This window comes from Coregonus clupeaformis, chromosome 13, assembly GCF_020615455.1.
Source record: "Coregonus clupeaformis isolate EN_2021a chromosome 13, ASM2061545v1, whole genome shotgun sequence".
NCBI lineage: Eukaryota > Metazoa > Chordata > Actinopteri > Salmoniformes > Salmonidae > Coregonus > Coregonus clupeaformis.
In genome coordinates, this window is record NC_059204.1 from 41,261,492 (window position 1) to 41,287,685 (window position 26,194).

The 26,194-nt window shown below is 43.2% G+C and overlaps 1 protein-coding gene across 3 annotated transcripts; it reads right to left on the minus strand.

Moving 5' to 3' along the window:
• Window positions 1-6,206: 6,206 nt before the first annotated feature.
• LOC121579472 (chromosome-associated kinesin KIF4) lies at window positions 6,207-26,101 on the minus strand. 3 transcript variants are annotated; one of them, XM_041894074.2, is made up of 30 exons: window positions 25,822-26,101; window positions 24,764-24,887; window positions 24,034-24,148; window positions 23,722-23,912; window positions 23,437-23,535; window positions 23,137-23,303; window positions 21,360-21,454; window positions 20,717-20,836; window positions 18,794-18,969; window positions 18,619-18,680; window positions 18,160-18,292; window positions 17,953-18,011; window positions 17,747-17,852; window positions 15,396-15,518; window positions 14,973-15,146; window positions 14,673-14,776; window positions 14,219-14,363; window positions 13,890-14,000; window positions 13,707-13,790; window positions 13,448-13,561; window positions 9,844-9,999; window positions 9,576-9,673; window positions 8,981-9,110; window positions 8,528-8,812; window positions 8,212-8,289; window positions 7,911-8,012; window positions 7,578-7,754; window positions 7,317-7,442; window positions 7,082-7,201; window positions 6,207-6,806 (listed from the first exon to the last, which is right to left on the minus strand). In XM_041894074.2, exons 2-30 carry the CDS (start codon window positions 24,884-24,886, stop codon window positions 6,642-6,644), a joined length of 3,738 nt encoding a protein of 1,245 aa, XP_041750008.1. In that variant the 5' UTR covers window position 24,887; window positions 25,822-26,101; the 3' UTR covers window positions 6,207-6,641. The 3 variants fall into 3 exon arrangements, with proteins under 3 accessions (XP_041750008.1, XP_041750007.1, XP_041750009.1); XM_041894073.2 differs by having other exon boundaries at window positions 7,082-7,204; XM_041894075.2 differs by lacking the exon at window positions 24,764-24,887 and having other exon boundaries at window positions 7,082-7,204.
• Between the last annotated feature and the right edge of the window lie 93 nt (window positions 26,102-26,194).

The window sequence follows — 26,194 nt, forward strand, 5'->3', positions numbered from 1 at the left end:
TTTGTCTCTGCTGCTCTCCAGAATCGACTGGCCGCGCAAGGGATTTTGGAATAGCAGACTTGGAAATTGGATTCGATTGCTGTCACAATACCATATTAAAATGGGAAACACTATTTTCATGCCACTTCGATATCGAAGTGTCTTTTTCGTAGAGGGTTCGGAGAACTTACGCAGCAGGTTAGAATAATCAATGTAGCAGGTTGGAAAAGAGACTGAGGTTAAGGGTAGGAAAGGGGTTAGGTTTAGCGAAAATGCTCTCCAAACCTGCTACGAAAATCACTTTGTATCGAAGTTGCGTGAAAAGTGTCCTATATCAAAATACCAATGTAGGCTACTCCAGATATTGCTTGGGCCCCTCCATGCTGTTCAAGTAACCAAACGAAATGTCAGAGTACCTCTTTATTACATTGTTGTTATAGGCAGGGACAGTGTAATACTTACAGTGTAACGTAAGGTGGTACATAGACATACCTGTCTGCTTTTAGGCTATAAATGGACCAACTGGGAACCAGCGTTAGTGGTGCCGGGACTCAGATCATGCTTTCGGCTCTGCCAGTTGTTGGGGTTGCAGCACAGCAGCAGGTGTGAACTAGTTATCTAATGAGTTGTAGCCCGTCATGCAATGACATCATCTTCCCTGAAACCAGAAGTAGTGTAGTCGTTATGAACGAGAGTTCGCTTCCCAAGTGAAGTCGGCCGTACAGGGACGAATCAGCTTTATATTGGGAAAGTGTCCTTATAGTTTACCCAACAAATGACAACAGTAAGATCACAACACCCAATAATCCTTCTATCATGATCTTTCATAGGTGTACTGTAAGTGAGAGTGATACCAAGGTCAGACAGTTACATGCTTGCCCTAAAAGTGTAGGTTTACACCACTGCAGATGGCTAGCCGCTTGAGTCAGTGCTTAAAATGGAGGATGACAGTGAGGTTTCTCAGCGCTGAGCAGAGACGCAGCAGGTTTGGCGAGAAAACGCATGCAGAGCCCTCTGCTAGGCTGAATTAATGAGCATCACCTTGAAGCCCCCAATCGTATTGCCCATCTTCATTTGAACTACTGTATATTGCAAATGGTTATTTGCGAGAGCAGCAAACTATACTTGCTACAATGAGCTGGAAAGGTATTTTAATGAAGGAAGACTCAGCAATATGACACCAGTTTGCTCCACCCCCTGGTCCCAGAACAAATCATTGATTGAGAAGTTATTGGTATGAAGTTATTGGTATTTTTGGAAGTTTGTCTCATCTGTAGTCAGGTTAGAAACCTGATATGACAGTGTGATAGTCCAACAAAATGTTTCTACCTGCACAAGTGATACATTAGCAAGATGATTGGACTAGAATTGTACACTATGAAGTATACACTGAGTATACAAAACATCTCTTTCCATGACAGACTGACCAGGTGAATCCATGTGAAAGCTATGATCCCTTATTGATGTTATTTGTTAAATCTACTTCAATCAGTGTCGATGAAGGGGAGGAGGACAGGTTAAAAAATGATTTTTAAGCCTTGAAACAATTGAGACATGGATTGTGTATGTGTGCCATTCAGAGGTTGAATGGGCAAGACAAAATATTTAAGTGCCTTTGAACAGGGTATGGTAGTGCGTGGCAGGTGCACCGGTTTCTGTCAAGAACTGCAACGCTTCTGGGCTTTTCATGCTCAACAGTTTTCAATGTGTATCAAGAATGGTCCACCACCCAAAGAACATCCAGCCAACTTGACACAACTGTGGGAAGCATTGGCATCAACATGGGCCAGCATCGCTGTGGAACGTTTTCGAAACCTTGTAGTCTATGCCCCGACAAATTGAGGCTGTTCTGAGGGCAAAAGGGGTTGCAACTCAATATTAGGAAGGTGTTCCTAATGTTTGGTATACTTTGTGTATATAGAACATTGGTTGTACTCTGTCAGAAGGAGCCAGATATGTGATAAAAAAAAGTTTTTGAATAGCATAGTGCCTGATTGTTATTCACATTAGGCTGACCATCACACCATGCACATTCACACACTACGTGAGAGCAGTTTGAAAATGTGTGCCATCAGCAGTCCTTCCACTTTACAGCTGAATTCTGCTGTGCACAGGCTGCTGCTGCATTTGAGTATTTAGAACGGTGTTATTCTAACTTTTTCAGTGGGGACCTCATTTTTTGGGGGGGGGGCAGAACAAAAGGCTAATTGATCATTAGAAAACCCTTTTGCAATTATGTTAGCACAGCTGAAAACTGTTGTGCTGATTAAAGAAGCAATAAAACTGGCCTTCTTGAGACTAGTTGAGTATCTGGAGCATCAGCAATTGTGGGGTTTGATTACAGGCTCAAAATAGCCAGAAACAAATAACTTTCTTCTGAAACTCGTCAGTCTATTCTTCTTCTGAGAAATGAAGGCTATTCCATGCGAGAAATTGTCAATAAACTGAAGATCTCGTACAACGCTGTGTACTACTCCCTTCACAGAACAGCGCAAACTGGCTCTAACCAGAACAGAAAGAGGAGTGGGAGGCCCCGTTGCACAACTGAGCAAGAGGACAAATACATTAGTGTGTCTAGTTTGAGAAACAGACGCCTCACAGTACCTCAACTGGCAGCTTCATTAAATAGTACCCGCAAAACACCAGTCTCAACATCAACAGTGAAGAGGCGACTCCGGGATGCTGACCTTCTAGGCAGGGTTGCAAAGAAAAAGCCATATCTCAGACTGGCCAATAAAAAGAAAAGATTAAGATGGGCAAAAGAACACAGACACTGGACAGAGGAAGATTGGAAAAAAGTGTTATGGACAGACGAATCGAAGTTTGAGGTGTTCGGATCACAAAGAAGAACATTTGTGTGACGCAGACCAAAAGATGCTGGAGGAGTGCTCGATGCCATCTGTTAAGCATGGTGGAGGCAATGTGATGGTCTGGCGGTGCTTTGGTGGTGGTAAAGTGGGAGATTTGTACAGGGTAAAAGAGATCTTGAAGAAGGAAGGCTATCACTCCAATTTGCAATGCCATACCTGTGGAAGGCGCTTGATTGGAGCCAATTTCCTCCTACAATTTCCTGTTGTTTTTAATTCCACTGCTTTGCTTTATCTTGGCCAGGTCGCAGTTGTAAATGAGAACTTGTTCTCAACTGGCCTACCTGGTTAAATAAAAGGTGAGAACAAAAAACGTTTGTTTTATTTACAGCCTCGAGTCTTCTTGGGTATGACGCTACAAGCTTGGCACATCTGTATTGGGGAGTTTCTCCCATTCTTCTCTGCATATCCTCTCAAGCTCTGTCAGGTTGGATGGGGAGCGTTGCTGCACATCTATTTTCAGGTCTCTCCAGAGATGTTCGATCAGGTTGAAGTCCGGGCTCTGGCTGGGCCACTCAAGTACATTCAGAGACTTGTCCCGAAGCCACTCCTGCGTTGTCTTGGCTGTGTGCTTAGGGTCATTGTCCTGTTGGAAGGTTAACCTTCTCCCCAGTCTGAGGTCCTGAGCGCTCTGAAGCAGGTTTTCATCAATGATCTCTCTGTACTTTACTCCATTCATCTTTCCCTCGATCCTGACTAGTCTCCCAGTCCCTGCCACTGAAAAACATCCCCACAGCATGCTGCCACCACCATGCTTCACTGTAGAGATGGTGCCAGGTTTCCTCCAGATGTGACGCTTGGCATTCAGGCCAAAGAGTTCAATCTTGGTTTCATCAGACCAGAGAATCATGTTTCTCATGGTCTGAGTCTCTGTAGGTGCCTTTTGGCAAACACCAAGCTGGCTGTCATGTGCCTTTTACTGAGGAGTGGCTTCCGTCGGCCACACTACCTATAAAGGCCTGATTGGTGGAGTGCTGCAGAGATGTACTTCTGGAAGGTTCTCCCATCTCCACAGAGGAACTCTAGAGCTCTGTCAGAGTGACTATTGGGTTCTTGGTCGCCTCCCTGACTAAGGCCCTTCTCCCCCGATTGCTCAGTTTGGCTGGGCGGCCAGCTCTAGGAAGAGTCTTGGTGGTTCCAAACTTCTTCCATTTAAGAATGATGGAGGCCACTGTGTTCTTGAGGACCTTCAATGCTGCAGACATTGTTTGGTACCCTTCCCCAGACACAATCTTGTCTCGGAGCTCTACAGACAATTCCTTCGGCCTCATGGCTGGGTTCTTGCTCTGACATGCACTGTCAACTGTGGGTCCTTATATAGACAGGTGTGTGCCTTTCCAAATCATGTCCAATCAATTGAATTTACCACAGGTGGACTCCAATCAAGTTGTAGAAACATCTCAAGGATGATCAATGGAAACAGGATGCACCTGAGCTCAATTTCGAGTCTCATAGCAAAGGGTCTGAATACTTATATAAATAAGGTATGTTTTTTAATAAATTTGGAAACATTTCTAAAAACCTGCTTTTGCTTTGTCATAGGGTATTGTGTGTAGATTGCGGAGGATTTGTAATTTAAAAAAATCAATTTTAGAATAAGGCTGTAACGTAACAAAATATGGGAAAAGTCAAGGGATCTGAATACTTTCAGAAGGCAGTGCAAAGCTGTCATCATGGCAAAGGGTGGCTATTTGACTAATATATTTTGATTCGTTAAACACTTTTTTGGTTACTACATGATTCCATGTGTTATTTCATAGTTTTGATATCTTCACTATTATTCTACAATGTAAAGAACAGTAAAAATAAAGAAAAACCCTTGAATGAGTAGGTGTGTCCAAACTTTTGACTGGTAGTGTATGTAACGGGCTCAAATATGGTTGTAATGGTGAACAATTCTGACATTAAAAAGGCCAAGACGAGGCAGCAAGAAACAGCTGGGGAGATGTCTATATTTTGTCTAGAAGATGATGTGAGCAACAGGCCTCCAGGTACTCTTAATATGAAACCAATTTCCTCCATCAGACATACGCCCCCCCACAGATATGAGTCATACATCTAAATCTCTTCAAAGGCAGAGGAGCATGGTCCTCACTAACAATATAGACCCAGACAATCGGGTCATTAGATTTACTCCTGCAGATTTTTTTGATTTTACCTGACTAAATTAAGTGTTTTACTCAGAAACATGTTGGCTACAACATTTTCATTTCTGGCAACCTCAGGCAGCATTTACACAGGCTGCCCCATTATGGGCAAAAGAGCTGATCTAATTGGTCAAAATACAAATTATTAGAAAAAGATCAGAATTGGGCTGCCTGTGTAAACGCAGCCTCAGAGGCACCCTGTTAACCAATTTAGACTTATCATGGTGACAACTACCTCCATATTGTGAGCTCCATTCATACAGATGTGTATACAAAACATGATAAAATAGCATGATTGATAAGATACAAATCGCATGTTCAATTAAAGCATGCTTAGCACAGTCAGATGGACACTACCAACCAATAGTATTCCAAGGACACCGTCTGATGCTAAATTATTATGTGCCGCAGCAGTTTGGACTGCTGGAAACCTTCAGTAGAGGAATGCCTTCAAGCCATTCACTGATAGAAATCCAAATGGTTGACTGGCTGCACAGCCTCATCAACATTCATATATTCAGGACAGGGAAGTAATCACACCTGAACTTAGGACTCGCTTGAATCTTATGCAGACACTGACTGCATAATAAAATCACCTCTACCTCATTCTCTCAACCAAGAGCCATGTACAGATGCAACACAAACCTCACTCTAAAATTGCCTTCAGTCACCTATCAGAAAGAACATATGGCTAGGTGGGCATAAACCGTCATAACACACTGCAATATTGGATGACCAGAAGGAAATTCAATGCAAAATACAGGCAGGTAAAAGTGTAAGAGTATTTGGGCTGTGAATAAACAGGGCACAGTCATTTTTGTTCTCGCCTTAGAATGTTTCCAGACCTCTATCATCCAAATCACACTGGGCCATTTTCCATTTCAGCATAAGGTATTTGGTTTTAAAGTGCTCTCTCTTAGACTCACTGCCATTTTGAATTTGGGCCAACACTGGCCTTCTATATAACCACATTGCTTTGACTGAGTCTTAAAATGGCAGCAGTTCAGAGTGGATGTCATGTTAACTCTGGACTGTAGCATTAAAAAGGTTCGGAGCCGAGTGAAAACACTGCAATAGTCTTCAATGGGAATGCTAATGACAACATTGCAAAGCTGATCCAGAATCCTTCATACTGAAGGGGTGATAATTGGATTTGACAGAGGTTATTTGTTATACAACTGTGTAAAGAATTTGAGATGTATTAACTATAGAACAAATAATGAATTATTCATTTATTATGGATAACAATAAAAATTATTATTAAGAAATGATCCATTTCTATTGATAGAAAATCAGTTGCATACAACCTATTAAACATTTATATTTCAAGTGACAAAATAATTCCCTTGTATGATCAACTTCTAATTGATCAGCTTAGTTTCATTTCAGCCCTCAAAATTAGGACATTTAAGTCAGTTCACAGTAAGTGAATTTTCCAGTGCCCTCTAAGATTCAGACAGATAAGAGTGATGTCTAATTAAGAATAAATTGCTACACTTTATTACAAGGAACGTAGGAGTGGACAATTAAACGATATTGAAAAATGAATAACAAAACACTGACAAAAACACAAACAGATGAAAGGACTATCCTACAGCAGAGGCTAAGTTCTTGCATGATTTGTCTATACTAGCTTGCTTTGCCCACCTTAAGACTCTTCCCTGATGGGCGTACATCCAGAGAAAAAGCTGTTCTGGAAGCTAGTAAGGGCTCGTTTCTTCTTCTTCAAGAAGCTGGCCGTGTTCCTCTCTTCATCCTCCTCTTCATCATCATCATCATCTTCCTCCTCAGCAGAGACAGACTTCCTCACAAGCTATAAGAATACAGCAAGGAAGATTATATTTTTCAGCACTCTAAATAAGGACATGATCTGAAATACCCAATACCCACTTAAGGTGCAGCTCAGTGTAAAATAATATCACCACACCAGATTAATTACCAACTCAACCATAACACTACCCAAGGCATCTTGACACTTAAACAGTGCTCTTTTGGAAGAGAGTGTGATGAGCCTGTTACGGGTATGATGTCACCACCCTTCTCGATTACAACCATTGAGACCATTGTTGATGGTATAGAGAAGCCTACCTTGGTGGGAGTGACACAGGGTGGTTTAAAGAAGGTGGCGTCCCCAGAGCTAATGGCTGTGGGGTCTTGAGGAATAAAAACGGAATCTTTGGACACATCGTCTGTGACTTCGCTAGAGTCCTGCTTTTAGGAAGAGAGGAAAATTATTATGAAAAATAAGTGCACAATCAATGAAACATTCTATTGAGTGTAGGGAGCCTATGTAGTATACAACAAAGGGGCTTTTTCAACTTACTATACTGGACGTCTGGTAGCCCATGTTACGACACTTCTCATGGTCACACTGGCAGTTCTCCCCACAGGTCATCTTTCCCTTACGGCACCGGCACAGCTTGTTGCCACAGCGACCCTTACAGGCACACTTAACAAATATACAGATGTGCAAACTTTTAACAACACTGCAAATGCATGATAATAGTGATCTGACCATCTCTAAACTGACAGTGTTGCCTTTCTCACAAAATCATTTAAATATACACCATGTCTATGTTCTCACCCCTGTTGCCTTGGGTTTCTTGACGTTGGAGTTCTTTCTGTTACAGCCTTTCTCATTCTTCTCTGGGCACCACTCCTCCTCCTCCTCCTCCTCCTCCTCCGAGACAGACTCCAGCTCCTCCATGTCGATGGCCATCTCCAGGGGAGCCTTGGCTGTAGTGAAACGCCGGCCTTTAGGCTGCAGGAGGTAAAAAACACCACCAGTGAGATGGTGCAGCCTCCCAGCACTGGCCTAGGTCAGGGTCACCTTCCCCTAGACTCATATAGGGGTCATTTTCACTCTGACAGTTGGATATGAAACAGACAGTGGTAAGGAAGGATGTCAGTGGCTTACCTTTGGCGGAATGTACTCAAAGGAGTCGTCTGGGGACTGAGTGGATGCTGGCAGGACGTTGTTGATCTTTTTCCCACTGGCCAACTGGAGCAGTGTTAGTTTCTGAGAACAGAGCAAAAGTTGCTTGATATGGACAGTTTCAACAAATAGTAGACCTTAAATGTTTAGCGCAATGGGTGTGAGAAAAGCGATTTACAAATTAAATGAATTATTATTATAATAATGTTAACTGTAGACCTTTGTTCTTGTATATAGCTTTGAATGTTCTATTGTCCTTGTACATGCCCATCTGTGTATTTACCTGTTGGTATTGTTCATTGTCGTCCAACAGCCTCTGGTTTTGCTCATTCAATTTCTGCATCTTTTCAATTTCATCCTCCTGCAGAGACAGACATTTTTTTGGAGGGGGGTTAGAACCTTTATTCACCCTGATCAGTCTCTGGCAGTTTTGGTTTCAACCTCAACACTGAGCTGAACTTTTAGTGAAGTCAACCTACATGGACAATGAGGATTAATAGTAGAAACAAGTGCATTTTCCCTGACTGACTGTATGACTATGATGAACATTCCTCCAACATGTCAGTGTGCACAGTAGCTGAGAGGACAGTGTGACAGACCTGGAACTTGAGGCGCTGCAGAAGCTCCCTCTCCCGTTTTGAAGTCTCCTCCTCCTGCTTATTCTCCATTGACTTGCTCTCCTTGCTCTGCAGCTGGCCCAGGAGGTAGAGGACCTTCTCCTGGTGTCTCTGCTCCAACTCCACCAGGTGGTGCTGGTGCTCCATGTCCATGGTGGACATCAGCTTCCTCTCATCACACAGAGTCTTCTGCAGGTCCAGCACATTGCCCTTCTCCTGCTTCAGCTCACTCTCCAGCTTAGAACTGGCCGTTTTGGCAGACACCAACTGTGGAGGCGGTGACATTTTTGGTTGTCATGTATTTTGTCAGTAAACATTAGCTTACAAGGTAGGCTAATAGGCAGAGAATAACATGCTTTTCAAGACATTTAGAATTTGACTTGTGAGACTAAAAAGCATTCAGTTCAACGATATGCGAATAAGCGTATGTCTCACCTCTGACATGAGGACCTTGAGGGCACACTTGGCCTCCACTATATTATTGATGTTGTCCCAGCGCTGCTTCAACCGCCCCTCATTGTCTGCATCCAGAACCTTCTGCTGTAGGTCAGCTATCTGGGCACTCCTAAGATGAAATCAATGGAACATCACATGTGAATGTGTGTCTATAAATGCACATGGATGCGATTCACCTGACCAAATGTAAATACTTGATCACATTTTATGCCAATCAATCACATATCATTATTCTAATGTCCTCATTAAAAAAACCAAGTTCTTAAGGACTTGCATCTGGCAGCATTCACAATACCCTATCAACAGGAACTAACAATGAACAGATGGGAAGGCACTTTGGAGCAATGCCTTACTATGACAACATTTCTCCAGGCAAGCAAAGGAGAAAAGGGTCTGGAAAAATGCATAGCAATGCACCTAAAAGACAAATGATCTGGATACCCTTTTTTATCAGTGGAGTCATGAAAAACACCCAAATGCATTAGCAGTAAGGGGAGGTCAATGTGAGTGTTAGGTTTGAAGGCATCCCTCAGCTGTGGAGGTAATGGGTAAGGTCTGTACTAGTCAGACTCACCTGAGGTTTATCTCCGTCTCCAGGTTGTCCACCTGTTTACTGAGAGACGCTTCCAGCTCTCCCCGACTCTCCAGCTCGGAGATGATGAGGGTCCGACGCTGTGGGAGTACAGGGAGAGAGAACACACAGTAACAACAGTTAACTTCTGTAGAGAAACAAAGAGTCATCATTTCGTCATGTAGCCTAGCGGTGAAAATTTCCACTGTATCCACATTTACTAAAAGCTCAAGATTCTCATTGATCTCTTTAAGAGCGCAACGTCACTCACCCTGACTTTGGCAGCGGGCCGCTCCCCTGCCTCCATCTGCTGTTTGAGCTGGGAGATCTCCTCTGCCAGGATCTTCCTGTCCTCCAGCAGGTCCTGCAGGTGGCGCCGCGCCTCCCCTGTACTCACCAGCACCTCCACCTCGTTCAGGAGCCAGGTCTGCTCTCAGACACACACAGTTCAGATTCAGGTCACAGCACACATTACTCACTCGGTCATTGATACATACATACATACAGTTGATGTCGGAAGTTTACATACACTTAGGTTGGAGTCATTAAAACTTGTTTTTCAACCACTCCACAAATTTCTTGTTAACAAACTATAGTTTTGGCAAGTCGGTTAGAACATCTACTTTGTGTATGACAAGTAATTTTTCCAACAATTGTTTACAGACAGATTATTTCACTGTATCACAATTCCAGTGGGTCAGAAGTTTACATACACTAAATTGACTGTGCCTATAAACAGCTTGGAAAATTCCAGAAAATGATGTCATGGCTTTAGAAGCTTCTGATAGGCTAATTGACATCATTTGAGTCATTTGGAGGTGTACAGTGAGGGAAAAAAGTATTTGATCCCCTGCTGATTTTGTACATTTGCCCACTGACAAAGAAATGATCAGTCTATAATTTTAAATGGTAGGTTTATTTGAACAGTGAGAGACAGAATAACAACAACAAAATCCAGAAAAACGCATGTCAAAAATGTTATAAATTCATTTGCATTTTAATGAGGGAAATAAGTATTTGACCCCTCTGCAAAACATGACTTAGTACTTGGTGGCAAAACCCTTGTTGGCAATCACAGAGGTCAGACGTTTCTTGTAGTTGGCCACCAGGTTTGCACACATCTCAGGAGGGATTTTGTCCCACTCTTTGCAGATCTTCTCCAAGTCATTAAGGTTTCGAGGCTGACGTTTGACAACTCGAACCTTCAGCTCCCTCCACAGATTTTCTATGGGATTAAGGTCTGGAGACTGGCTAGGCCACTCCAGGACCTTAATGTGCTTCTTCTTGAGCCACTCCTTTGTTGACAATGACCAAAAACACACGGCCAAGGCATGCTGGAATACCCATCCACGACCCATTTTCAATGCCCTGGCTGAGGGAAGGCGGTTCTCACCCAAGATTTGATGGTACATGGCCCCGTCCATCGTCCCTTTGATGCAAGTTGTCCTGTCCCCTTAGCAGAAAAACACCCCCAAAGCATAATGTTTCCACCTCCATGTTTGACGGTGGGGTTGGTGTTCTTGGGGTCATAGGCAGCATTCCTCCTCCTCCAAACACGGCGAGTTGAGTTGATGCCAAAGAGCTCCATTTTGGTCTCATCTGACCACAACACTTTCACCCAGTTCTCCTCTGAATCATTCAGATGTTCATTGGCAAACTTCAGAAGGTCATGTATGTGCTTTCTTGAGCAGGGGGACCTTGCGGGCGCTGCAGGATTTCAGTCCTTCACGACGTAGTGTGTTACCAATTGTTTTCTTGGTGACTATGGTCCCAGCTGCCTTGAGATCATTGACAAGATCCTCCCGTGTAGTTCTGGGCTGATTCCTCACCGTTCTCATGATCATTGCAACTCCACGAGGTGAGATCTTGCATGGAGCCCCAGGCCGACGGAGATTGACAGTTCTTTTGTGTTTCTTCCATTTGCGAATAATCGCACCAACTTTTGTCACCTTCTCAACAAGAGCTCTTGTAGCCCATTCCAGCCTTGTGTAGGTCTACAATCTTGTCCCTGACATCCTTGGAGAGCTCTTTGGTCTTGGCCATGGTGGAGAGTTTGGAATCTGATTGATTGATTGCTTCTGTGGACAGGTGTCTTTTATACAGGTAACAAGCTGAGATTAGGAGCACTCCCTTTAAGAGTGTGCTCCTAATCTCAGCTCGTTACTTGTATAAAAGACACCTGGGAGCCAGAAATCTTTCTGATTGAAAGGGGGTCAAATACTTATTTCCCTCATTAAAATGCAAATCAATTTATAACATTTTTGACAAGCGTTTTTCTGGATTTTGTTGTTGTTATTCTGTCTCTCACTGTTCAAATAAACCTAGACTGATCATTTCTTTGTCAGTGGGCAAACGTACAAAATCAGCAGGGGATAAAATACTTTTTTTCCTCACTGTACCTGTGGATGTATTTCAAGGCCTACCTTCAAACTTAGTGCATCTTTGCTTGACATCATGGGAAAATCAAAATAAATCAGCCAAGACCTGTAATTAAACTGAAAAGACCATCCTTGGGAGCAATTTCCAAACGCCTGAAGGTACCACGTTCATCTGTACAAACAATAGTATGCAAGTATAAACACCATGGGACCACGCAGCAGTCATACCGCTCAGGAAGGAGACTTGTTCTGTCTCCTAGAGATGAACGTACTTCGGTGCGAAAAGTGCAAATCAATCCCAGAACAGCAGCAAAGGACCTTGTGAAGATGCTGGAGGAAACGGGTACAAAAGTATCTATATCCACAGTAAAACGAGTCCTATATCGACATAACCTGAAAGGCCGCTCAGCAAGGAAGAAGCCACTGCTCCAAAACCACCATAAAAAAGCCAGACTACGGTTTGCAACTTCACATGTGGACAAAGATCGTACTTTTTGGAGAAATGTCCTCTGGTCTGATGAAACAAAAATAGAACTGTTTGGCCATAATGACCATCGTTATGTTTGGAGGAAAAATGGGGTACCTTGCAAGCCGAAGAACACCATCCCAACCGTGAAGCAGAGGGGTGGGCAGCATCATGCTGTGGGGGTGCTTTGCTGCAGGAGGGACTGGTGCACTTCACAAAATAGATGGCATCATGAGGAAGGAAAATGATGTGGATATATTGAAGCAACATCTCAAGACATCAGTCAGGAAGTTAAAGCTTGGTCGCAAATGGGTCTTCCAAATGGACAATGACCCCAAGCATACTTCCAAAGTTGTGGCAAAATGGCTTAAGGACAACAAAGTCAAGGTATTGGAGTGGCCATCACAAAGCCCTGACCTCAATCCTATAGAACATTTGTGGGCAGAACTGAAAAAACGTGTGCGAGCAAGGAGGCCTACAAACCTGACTCAATTACAACAACTCTGTCAGGAGGAATGGGCCAAAATTCACCCAACTTATTGTGGGAAGCTTGTGGATGGCTACCCGAAACGTTTGACCCAAGTTAAACAATTTAAAGGCAATGCTACCAAATATAATTGAGTGTATGTAAACTTCTGACCCACTGGGAATGTGATGAAAGAAATAAAAGCTGAAATAAATAATTCTCTCTACTATTATTCTGACATTTCACATTCTTAAAATAAAGTGGTGATCCTAACTGACCTAAGACAGGGAATTTTTACAAAGATTAAATGTCAGGAATTGTGAAAAACTGAGTTTAAATGTATTTGGCTAAGGTGTATGTAAACTTCCGACTACAACTGTACATAATACACAGCGACAGCACTCATTGAAACCACACACAATCACTCAGACCACAGCATGCAGATTCATATAACACATTATGGTAATAATTTCCTTTCTTGCAAACCAGGACTTCTCACACTCAAAACTGATCAAAGAACTCACAGTACACCAACACATACAGAATCAAACAAAGGTGACCAGACCTTCACTCTCCCGGCTGCTCCCTCCATCCCTCTGTATTGGACGTCCTTTCGTTTCTCTGCCACCTCACTCCTCTTCTGCAGGGCATCCTTCAGACGCTTATTGGCTGCTGCAGCCTGAAGGAGAACACCCGCAGAGTTAGAAATATCTCTCCGTACTTCCAGCTAACAACCATTAAATAATTGACACAAAACACTTTTTCCTGGTCGATTAGGTCTGCAGATGAAAACAGAAGCATGGTGTACTAGACATAGGCCTCACCTCCTCAGTTTTACGACGCAGGACATTAGCCTGCTTCTGGAAGTCACTCTCAAGCTTCACCATCTGAAACTGACGTTTACGGTCCTGAGAGCGAGGTGAAAAAAACAAATCAATCTTAACCACATGGAAATGAACGTGGTGAACAGTGTGTCTTATGTATGGATTATGGACACACACACACACCTTCTCCTTGAGCTGAAGAACCTCCTTGTCCTTCTTGTTCTTCCACACTCTGAACTTCTCAGAGTCCTCTTTCATCTGCCTCATCAGCTGTACACGCTGACTCTTCATAGCCTACAGGGAAAGAGAGCAGACAAACAGGGAAGCCATCAACAACCACGTCTTAGATTACCATCATTAGACCGAATTCAAGTTTTTAGATTCAGATGACCATCAACTGAAAACCTCTCATTGTCCTGAAATCCTGCTGATTAGGTCAGTCACTGGCATATTCACAGGACACAGTATATACGCAGTGTCGTGACACACCTGAGGCAAGCACCCGGTCATACCTGGATCTCATGGTTGAGCTTGGCCACGTTGCGGACAGAGGACTCTTTGAGCTTGAGGAGCTTGGACTGGTCATGGAGCTTCTTCTTCATGTCTGTGATCTGACCCTCCAGCTCCTGCAGACGCTTCCTACGCTGCTCACTCAGCCTGGTGGACAGATGGAGAGAGAGGGAATAGAGACAGGGAAATTACTGATGATTCCATTCTAAATGCAGAGGAATGTTTATACTAAACATACAGTATGAAAATGTATGCACTCACTAACTGTAAGTCGCTCTGGATAAGAGCGTCTGCTAAATGACTAAAATGTAAAATGTAAATGATTACACACCAAGCTCATGGCTCTTATGAAGGAGAATCTTGCAACAGATATCATATCAATTCAATACACAGCCTGAACATAAAGATGCTGTAATATCCTTGTTTGAACCCCACCAATGAGGCCAGGTGCCTTACTTAGCCTGATTGACGTCCTTCTTGGCAGAGTGGAGAGCCAGGATGAGGTCCTCCTTCTCCTTCTGCAGAGAGCCCACTGATGTCTGCAGACTCTTGATGTTATTCTGGATGGGAACCATCAATGAAGAGTTAAGATTCAAATGTTGCTCCACCAGTTCAGTTGGAAGCAGCCTGTCAAAAACCTTCCTAGTGGATAAGAATCAAAGTGCTGTGCTGGTGCTGCCTCCCCTGTTTCAGCCCTCTCAACCTCCATTACAGCTAACCCATATTTTCTCTCCCATCTGTCATCTCCAGCCCTACCTGGTGTTCAGTCTGCATAGGCTCCAGGTGGCTGTCGTTCTGGCACATCCTCCGGACAAACTCCTCCTTTAGAGCCAGAACGTTGTTGAGCTCAATCAGCTCCTTGGACATTTGGGCCTGGCGCAAGGCATGCTGGGTAGTGAAGCCCTCTGTAGAGTCTTTGTCAGCATCAGCCTGTGTAGGGTGGGGAAGAGGATGTATGTTTGTATGACAACAAAACACACCCGTTTCAGACAGCATACCTGTTGTACAAAACCCACAAACATGTACAACAATTCTAAAGAATCAATGAAAATGCAATAATCCCAAAATGAGATGCATGTCAGGATGTCTTCAGGAAACAACAGCCTTGCAGAAGAGTCCATCTGCAGCACAGACAGCCTTCTGCATTAGATGAGAAGTTCTAGATGACCAGAGACTTACAGAAGGGGATCCATCAGTTGGGGTCTCGTTGCCGCTGCCTGACCCATGAGGGCTGTCATCTCCGTCAGCCCCACAGTCTGCAGCCAATGCCTCTATGCTGGCAGCAAGGCCAGCACTCTCATCCTGGTGGAACAAGAGCAGATATTATTTCCCAGACATGATGCAAAGCAGCTTCTTATTATTGGATTGAAATATGGTGTAGGGAACTAAAATATCCAGCCATTCAAATGATAGTGTTACACGTGCAATGTGTGTAATTAAACTGAAAATAAATCAAGTGTCCGTTATCTTTATGATTAGCATGATTAATACGCTGTGAACGTGGCGTCACCCTACGTCATACTTCCGGGATCAGTCCCCTAATATTTGGAATGGGCATGACGATTAAATAATGACATTCGTGAAAACGCGGTAATTTAAGATACATACAGTGCATTCGGAAAGTATTCAGAACCCTTGACTTTTTCCACATTTTGCTACGTTACAGCCTTATTCTTAAATAGTCCCCCCCCTCAATCTACACATAACACCCCATGACAAGGCAAAAACAGGTTTTTAGAAATTGTTGAAAATTTATTAAAAATAAACAGAAATATCACATTAACATAAGTATTCAGATCCTTTACTCAGTACTTTGTTGAAGTACCTTTGGCAGCGATTACAGTCTCGAGTCTTCTTGGGTATGACGCTACAAGCTTGGCACACCTGTATTTGGGGAGTTTCTCCCATTCTTCTCAGCAGTTCCTCTCAAGCTCTGTCAGGTTGGATGGGGAGCATCGCTGCACAGCTATTTTCAGGTCTCTCCAGAGATGTTCGATCAGGTTCAAGTCCGGGCTCTGGCTGGGCCACTCAAGGGCATTCAGAGACTTGTCCTGAAGCCACTCCTGCATTGTCTTGGCTGTGTGCTTAGGGTCGTTGTCCTGTTGGAAGGTGAACTTTCGCCTCAGTCTGAGGTCCTGAGCGCTCTGGAGCAGGTTTTCATCAAGGATCTCTCTGTACTTTGCTCCGTTCATCTTTCCCTCGATCCTGACTAGTCTCCCAGTCCCCGCCGCTGAAAAACATACCCACAGCATGATGCTGCCACCACCATGCTTCACCGTAAGGATGGTGCCAGGTTTCCTCCAGATGTGACACTTGGCATTCAGGCCAAAGAGTTCAATCTTGGTTTCATTAGACCAGAGAATCTTGTTTCTCATGGTCTGAGAGTCTTGAGGTGCCTTTTGGCAAATACCAAGCAGGCTGTCATGTGCCTTTTCCTGAGGAGTGGCTTCCGTCTGGCCACTCTACCATAAAGGCCTGATTTGTGGAGTGCTGCAGAGATGGTTGTCCTTCTGGAACGTTCTCCCATCTCCATAGAGGAACTCTAGAGCTCTGTTAGAGTGACTGTCGGGTTCTTGGTCACCTCCTTGACTAAGGCCCTTCTCCCCCGATTGCTCAGTTTGGCCGGGCAGCCAGCCCTAGGAAGAGTCTTGGTGGTTCCAAACTTCTTCCATTTAAGAATGATGGAGGCCACTGTGTTCTTGGGGATCTTCAATGCTGCAGACATTTTTTGGTACCCGTCCCCAGATCTGTGCCTCGACACAATCCTGTCTCGGAGCTCTCCGGACAATTCCTTCGACCTCATGGCTTGGTTTTTGCTCTGACATGCACTGTCAACTGTGGGACCTTATATACACAGTTGTGTGCCTTTCCAAATCATGTCCAATCAATTGAATTTACCACAGGTGGATTCCAATCAAGTTGTAGAAACATCTCAAGAATGATCAATGGAAACAGGATGCACCTGAACTCAAATTCGAGTCTCATAGCAAAGGGTCTGAATACTAATGTAAATAAAGTATCATTTTTTTTTTTTTTTATACATTTGTTAACATTTCTAAAAACCTGTTTTCGCTTTGTCATTATGGGGTATTGTGTAGATTGATGAGGGAAAAAATAATGTCATCAATTTTAAAATAAGGCTGTAACGTAACAAAACGTGGAAAAAGTCAAGGGGTCTGAATACTTTCCGAATGCACTGTATAAAATTATTTTTTGTGTTTCCGGATGAATTTACTTCTGCCAGATGCCTTTTAGGACATTTTTGCACTGAAGACCACTGCGCAACGTTTTTGCCTATTGAAGAGCATTCAAAAAGCCTACAAAATAAAATAAAAATCAACAACGCCACTTCCTGGAAAATTCTGCGTCACTTTCATAGTGTATAAAGTAATAGCATTGCACAGCAACAGCTTACCTACAATTGAATGCAGACATTGTTCGCTAAACACATAGAAGGGACTGAATGCAGTCAGTCATGCAGTGGTAGATCCAGCCTTGTGGCTTATTAGAGCTCTCTCGTCTGGCAGTACCTGGAGCTGCAAGATGACGTGCTGCAGATTCTGGATCACTTCCACATTCTCCTTCAGCTCCTGGTCCTCCAGAGTCTCCATCACCCTCTGCAGGTCCACTTTACACCTAAACGATAAGCCTTATATTTTAACACAAATAATTCTGGTGCTAAATGACCTATAAGGACAATGAAGGCAATGAGCATAATGCATAAGTTCAGACGTACGCTGCATGCTGTTTCAACTCTTCCAGTTTGCTTTGCAACTTCTCATTTGCTTGCTCAGTCTGTGGGTGGAGTGACAAAAAAAGTATGGCACATGACAATCATTGGTAATATCTCCAAATATTTGAAATTGTCAGTCAGCATTGTTGTGTGATGTTGGTATGGCCTGCGGTATGACAGACCCAGTCCAAGACCAGTGCAGGTCCTTACCATGATGATCCTCTCAAACATCAGGGCAGTCTGGCCTGCTGCCTCACTCAGCGCACGGCTCAGCTTGTTGTTCTCAACCTGCAGGGCACGGGTCCTCTCCAGGATCTTTGACACGTTCTCTGCTGGCTCAGTCCTTTTTCAGAGAAGGGATGGAAGGAGTCAGTGAGATACTTTTTGGTAGTATTTTTTTATTCATTATTTATAAGGAAATTACATTTTTTAAGCTCTCAATATGGATGTTCGAGTAGTGCTATCTGGGACCCTTGAGACGTCCTTACCCTAAACCTAACCATTTTAAAATACACCTTCAATGGGGTAGAGATGTCCCAAGGATCACAGATAGCCAGGACCATGGATGTTCATTCTGCCAGTCATCATTGGTTTAAAAGATTATTTGGCTGACTAGATGGATAGAGAACTTAGGACATATGTTAGTTGGGGAAATGATTTAGTAATTACCCAGAAAGCACTGGTGCCACACCCCCACGTGCATGCAGAAGCATCACCTGTAGCTCCTGGACCTGTGTCCAAAAGAGGAAACATTTCCATCAAAACAATAGACACTTAAACCATGTAAATGTAGGGTGGAATTGTAGGGTCACTTAGTACGGTGGTCAGTGGTCACTGTACCTACCTGCTGCTTCAGGCGTTTCATTTCAGCAGCTCGAGGGTCCACGTTGACCACAGGTTTGTTTTTTATCTTGCGAGCTCTGTCAGCGTAACGCAATGTGTTGAGGGTCTCCTCAATGTTAGAGTCTGCAGGGCTGACGCACGCTATCATCAAGGTGTGGCTGTTACCTCCCAAAGAATCTGTTGGAGAAAGCAGGAATTTATTATTTAATGGCCACTTTTAAACTTGAAGTCTTAGTATAATATATCTATTCAGTCTCTAAATCTAAGAAACATTCTGGTGTTGAGTTGAATGCCTTAGGGCAGGGGTCAGCAACAGGAGTCCAGCCAGCGATTTTCTTTGGCCCCCCAAAGTCTTGTTTTGGGTCAAAAAAATACTGTAAATCGTTTAATTTAGCCAATCTGTTCCCAAGTATTCCCACACAAAAAAATAAACATATGTGATTGTGTCTCAATGTAATCAAGGTATGACATTATTGAATTTGAAAACACAATCTCTTTTTGGGCTTAGTTGTGGTCAATTTGCATTGTACAAATTATTATAATTATGTTCCGGCCCCCCGACCATCCGCTCAGACAAAAATCATCCTGTGGCTGAATCTAGTTGCCTACCCCTGCTTTAGGGTATACAACGTATGCATCTCGACTGTTCTCAGTCATCCGACTACCACAAGGCCTTGTACCACATCTTTATTATGTTAATTGTACTTACAAGCAAACCCTGAATTGATACCACTAGACCCAGAAAGAACATACAGTGAGGGAAAAAAGTATTTAGTCAGCCACCAATTGTGCAAGTTCTCCCACTTAAAAAGATGAGAGAGGCCTGTAATTTTCATCATAGGTATAAGTCAACTATGACAGACAAATTGAGAAAAAAATATCCAGAAAATCACATTGTAGGATTTTTAATGAATTTATTTGCAAATTATGGTGGAAAATAAGTATTTGGTCACCTACAAACAAGCAAGATTTCTGGCTCTCACAGACCTGTAACAACTTCTTTAAGAGGCTCCTCTGTCCTCCACTCGTTACCTGTATTAATGGCACCTGTTTGAACTTGTTATCAGTATAAAATACACCTGTCCACAACCTCAAACAGTCACACTCCAAACTCCACTATGGCCAAGACCAAAGAGCTGTCAAAGGACACCAGAAACAAAATTGTAGACCTGCACCAGGCTGGGAAGACTGAATCTGCAATAGGTAAGCAGCCTGGTTTGAAGAAATCAACTGTGGGAGCAATTATTAGGAAATGGAAGACATACAAGACCACTGATAATCTCCCTCGATCTGGGGCTCCACGCAAAATCTCACCCCGTGGGGTCAAAATGATCACAAGAACGGTGAGCAAAAATCCCAGAACCACACGGGGGGACCTAGTGAATGACCTGCAGAGAGCTGGGACCAAAGTAACAAAGCCTACCATCAGTAACACACTATGCCGCCAGGGACTCAAATCCTGCAGTGCCAGACGTGTCCCCCTGCTTAAGCCAGTACATGTCCAGGCCTGTCTGAAGTTTGCTAGAGTGCATTTGGATGATCCAGAAGAGGATTGGGAGAATGTCATATGGTCAGATGAAACCAAAATATAACTTTTTGGTAAAAACTCAACTCGTCGTGTTTGGAGGACAAAGAATGCTGAAACTTTTGTTATTGACCTAATACTTATTTTCCACCATAATTTGCAAATAAATTCATTAAAAAACCTACAATGTGATTTTCTGGATATTTTTTTCTCAATTTGTCTGTCATAGTTGAAAATGATGAAAAATACAGGCCTCTCATCTTTTTAAGTGGGAGAACTTGCACAATTGGTGGCTGACTAAATACTTTTTTCCCCCACTGTACATGGGCGGCAATCCCAGGATTTGGACTGCCCAACTACCACATCCCCCTGAACCCAACCATCCCATCGAGCTCTCACCCTGTAGCAGGCGGGTTAGTTTGGAGTCCCTGTAGGGGACAAAGGTGCCTTTCTTGCTCTCGTCACCAAGGGCACTGATCACATTCCCCAGGGAGAGCAGGCCTCGGTTGATGCTGATGCCTGGAGCAGACAGGATGACAGCAGAGAATCAATACGTTTCTGATACTGAACGAATCACACGTTGAATTAGAACTGGAACTGTCATTTAAACATGGAGATTGTTATGGTCAATTATTAGAACAATACTAAAAGGCTCTGCATCGTCAACCCGACGTCTGAAGTGGCCATATAGCATTTACTGTGATGCAGCCGCCGCAGACGTCAGGGCTTTCATACTTCTTGCGCTTAGTGGAGCAGAGATAGTGAAGGAAGTTGTCAAGCAAGTGAGTTTGTGTTTATACACAATGTACTGCCCCCACCTACTGTCAACCAATCATGTCAATGTGGAGCTATAAGGAGCAATCAGCATTATTACAACATTTGAGAGGCCCGCGGTGATGAGGTACAGAGCTCGATTTGACCTCTGCATGCCTCCACAATTGCGTCACACCCTCCATATGAAGCCTCCGACCGCATAAATGGGCTTTAAAGCACACAGCTTACTACTGTTTTCCAAAGGGTCAGCCTCTGGTAGTTGACTCACCTTCCTTCAGACGATCGCCCTCAGCTTTGGTCTTCTTCTGCCTCTCAGAGCCGGCCAGATCCACCAGGTGTAGTTTTGACACCACATTGTCAGATCTACAAACACACATTTAGAAACAGAAGGGAAGAAATGAGGACAAATCAACTTGCAGACCTACTTAAATCAAATTAGTTGAATGAACTACAGTACCAGTCAAAAGTTGAATCATGTAGTAACCAAAAAAGTGTTAAACAAATCAAAATATATTTTCAAATAGCCACCCTTTACCTTAATGACAGCTTTGCACACTCTTGGCATTCTCTCAACCAGCTTCATGAGGTAGTCACCTGGAATGCATTTCAATTAACAGGTGTGCCTTCTTAAAAGTTAATTTGTGGATTTTCTTTCCTTCTTAATGCGTTTGAGCCAATCAGTTGTGTTGTGACAAGGTAGGGGGTATACAGAAGATAGCACTATTTGATAAAAGACCAAGTCCATTTTATGGCAAGAACAGCTCAAATAAGCAAAGAGAAACGACAGTCCATCATTACTTTAAGACATGAAGGTCAGTCAATCCGGAAAACGTCAACAACTTTGAACGTTTCTTCAAGTGCTGTCGCAAAAACCATCAAGCCCTGTGATGACACTGGCTCTCATGAGGACGGCCACAGGAAAGGAAGACCCAGAGTTACCTCTGCTGCTGAGGATAAGTTCATTAGAGTTACCAGCCTCAGAAATTGCAGCCCAAATAAATGCTTCACAGAGTTCAAGTAACAGACACATCTCAACATCAACTGTTCAGAGGTGACTACGTGAATCAGGCCTTTATGGTCAAATTGCTGCAAAGAAACCACTCCTAAAGGACACCAATAAGAAGAAGAGACTTGCTTGGACCAAGAAACATGAGCAATGGACATTAGACTGGTGGAAATCTGTCCTTTGGTCTGAGGAGTCCAAATTTGAGATGTTTGGTTCCAACCCGTGTCTTTGTGAGACGCAGAGTAGGTGAGCGGATTATCTCCGCATGTGTGGTTCCCACCGTGAAGCATGGAGGTGGTGTGATGGTGCTTTGCTTGTGATTTATCTAGAATTCAAGGCACACTTAACCAGCATGGCTACCACAGCATTCTGCAGCGATACGCCATTCCATCTGGTTAGCGCTTAGTGGGACTATCATTTGTTTTTCAACAGGACAATGACCCAAAAACACCTCCAGGCTGTGTAAGGGCTATTTGACCAAGAAGGAGAGTGATGGAGTGCTGCATCAGATGACCTGGCCTCCACAATCACCCGACCTCAACCCAATTGAGATGGTTTGGGATGAGTTGGACCGCAGAGTGAAGGAAAAGCAGCCAACGAGTGCTCAGCATGTGGGAACTCCTTCAAGACTGTTGGAAAAGCATTCCTCATGAAGCTGGCTGAGAGAATGCCAAGAGTGTACAAAGCTGTCATCAAGGCAAATGGTGGCTATTTTGAAGAATCTCAAATATAAAATATATTTTGATTTGCTTTAACACTTTTTTGGTTACTACATGACTCCATATGTGATATTTCATAGTTTTGATGTCTTCACTATTATTCTACAATGTAGAAAATAGTAAAAAATAAAGAAAAACCTTTGAATGAGTAGGTGTGTTCAAACTTTTGACTGCTACTGTATATCAACAGAGATTTGCATATTTTAAAAAATGATGCTGCGCTTTGCGTGTCGGATACATTTATGAAATGCAACGTTTCCTTGGGATGAAAATAAGAAAGTGAGACAGCTCTATGGGAGAAAGCTAGAGAGAAGACTGACTTATCTGCCCCTCTGCGCTGCTCCAGGGTGATGGTGAAGATGGCATGGGAGCGAGACGAGGCAGCATTCATGGCAGTGGAGCCCACAGTCCGGGCTGAATTCCCCAGCTCCAAGCAGCCCACCATCTCATGGGCAGAGAACACCTCCCTCTCAGTCAGGCCCACGATCTAAGATAGGGAGGCAGAGGGAGAATGGGTTATAACGTACATTCCCCCAAACAGTCCTTTTAAACAAGTGCATTTGACTCGTTTCATAAACATATTTAGCAACATTTTCAACTGTAACAGACAGTTCACACACCTTTATGCCTTCCTTGGGGTCCTCCCGAATGTTGATGGTTGATGGTTTATCTTTGGATACCGATGGACAGAGCAAGTCAAGGATGTCTTCATTGTATATCTATGGCACATAAAATTCAGACAAAACGTTACAGAAAAACATGCCCAGGATACTTCCAGACACAAAGAATTTCGTCAATAATCTGGAATGTACCGGTAACAATGATTGTTTTGTCCATCATTACAGTAAAAACATGCATTGTGTTATGACAGTCATGATGAATAATGCACATAGGTTCGCACACACCTCCAGGTAAGACACTGCCAGAGAAAATTCACAATCTGTATGCTTCTCTCTTTCCTGGAAGATCATTCTGACCACCCTGGGGATGACTCCGACGGTGGGCTCATTCTCTTGGGCCGATGTATAGGTTCCTCCCATAGAAAAGGTCTTCCCTGAACCAGTCTGTCCATACGCAAGCACAGTAGCATGATAGCCTGAAAAGAAGAGTAGAAACATTATACATACAGCTTATTGATCCCATTCCATTTTGCCCATAGAACCCTTACTGGTTCTATAGGCAATCCTGTGTGAAAGTAAACGTTTTTTCCCCCGTACCTTTGAAAAGACCACACAACAACGGTGAAACAGCACTGTTGAAGACTTCCTCTTGTTCAGTTGTAGGATCAAATACATAATCGTATGTGAATGCCTTTTCAGTGCCAACAATCACCTGCAAGAGAGAATAATTATAAGAGCCTACAATTGTCCTTATGTATGGAATTGAATCCATATATGATCATGCCAAGTGCTGCAGATGGCTAGTTGCAGAAGCTTTCATAGCATGGCGTCCTTGATCAACCAAACCTAAAACTAGTTGGTTTCACTACAATAATGTTTCCCGTCAACAGAAGCATATCCAAATCTGTACGAACAATACTTACGATTCTTAGGGTTGAATGTGTCCTTCGTTTTCAAATAAGCGTTTAAAACATGGTGTTATCCAGGGTGTCCGGTTTTCCACCTGTGGGCTGCCATTGTAGTCAACTCAAGACCATGCAGTCACGCGAGAGTAAGCTACCACGTCAAATCTCCCACAGGCTGAAGATGGAAGACCCTGGATAAAAACGTGTTTTAAACGCTTATTTGACAGTGAAGGACACATTCAATCTGACGAATCGTAAGTATTGTTCCTAGATATTTTGGTGAAACCGAATAGTTTAGGTTTGGTTGATTAAGGATGCCAGGCTATGGAAGCTTCCGCAACAAGCAATCTGTAAACAATGTCTCATTGCGGGACGAAGCAAGGCCAAGTGTTGTGTTATGTCTTGTAGAATCGATTGTTGACCTGTGGATCCCCTGGCACGAACGTAAGACAGGTCTGGCAACCCTCGTTGATTTCTTTAGGAACCAAAGGTCGACACCGCAGGGCAACTCGCACAGGGATGGACTTATCATCCTCCTTTGTCATGCTGCGAAATCAGGTAATTGACAGATGCATAAAAAGGTTTATGTAACTGACAGGGTAGCCAATATCAAATCAATGTTGTCATCAGAAGGAAAAGGAAGTGTTGAAAAAGTGCAAATCGGAAAACTTTATTTTCTGAAAGCTACTTTTGCCTCATTGTAATTCATTCAAAGCCGCCTGATATCAGAGGGAACAGGATGCGACACGCACTCGTTGGTAGACCGAGCCACCCCGTTAAGTAAACCGGAACTGACTATTTATATTCACTGGTAAACGGCGTGTGAGTGAGCTCTTCATTTATCCACCACCATCTTTGATGATAGTACGGACGGTGGCTGCTAGCTTCATTGTATTTGGTTACCAAACTAGCTAGCAATCTTTTTTATACCTTTATTTAACCAGGTAAGCCAGTTGAGAACACGTTCTCGTTTACAACTGCGACCTGGCTAAGATAAAGCAAAGTAGTGCGATAAAAACAACAACAGAGGTACATATGGAATAAACTAAACGTACAGTCAATAACACAATAGAAAATATATATACAGTCTGCAAATGTAGTAAGTCATGGAGTTAGGCAATAAATAGGCCATAGTGCAAAATAATTACAATGTAGTATTAACACTGGAGTGATAGATGTGCAGAAGATGATGTGCAAATAGAGATACTGGGGAGCAAATGAGCCAAATAAATAACAATGTAAATAACAATATGGGGATGAGGTAGTTGGGTGGGCTAATTACAGATGGGCTGTGTACATGTGCAGTGATCGATAAGCTGCTCTGACAACTGATGCTTAAAGTTAGTGAGGGAGATAAGTGTCTCCAGCTTCAGAGATTTTTGCAGTTCGTTCAGCTAGCTTGCCGATAGCTGAACCATCATTGATCATACCACTTCACTACCATGCCAATCACGTTTAGTAGCCAAGGACGGTCACTTACCTTTTGGGCTGGCGTCAAGACGTTGGTCTTAACCCCTGCAATGAGCTAGCTAACGTTGGCTAAAATGAGTGTGCCTCTAGCTTGCTAATTAATCACCACTAACGTTACTTAAATGTTTCTTAAAACTATATTTTTTTTTTCAGCGGATAGAATAAGAACCGTATGTAACCACGCATCAGTTGTAGTAAGATATTTTGACGACAACGTTTTTTTTCCTTCAAAAGAACTTCGGTCGGTGCTTGTCATGGACCTCGTCTTGCCCGCCACTTTCAAATATTCAGCTCCGCCTCCACCAACAAGCGTTTTGCGTCGCGAGTGTTGTTGTCATGTGCCTGTTTCATGTTTCAAAATAAAAGTCTTACATATGCTCTAT

What these genes read in the sequence shown, in the direction of transcription:
- LOC121579472 (XM_041894073.2), bottom strand. Translation starts at nt 24,886, where the DNA reads ATGACAAAGGAGGATGATAAGTCCATCCCTGTGCGAGTTGCCCTGCGG. An exon ending in CTATGCAGACTGAACACCAG is followed by an intron (nt 14,777 to 14,972) that starts GTAGGGCTGGAG and finishes GTTCCCATCCAG; the next exon opens with AATAACATCAAGAGTCTGCA. An exon ending in GAGCAGCCGGGAGAGTGAAG is followed by an intron (nt 10,000 to 13,447) that starts GTCTGGTCACCT and finishes GTCTGAGAGCAG; the next exon opens with ACCTGGCTCCTGAACGAGGT.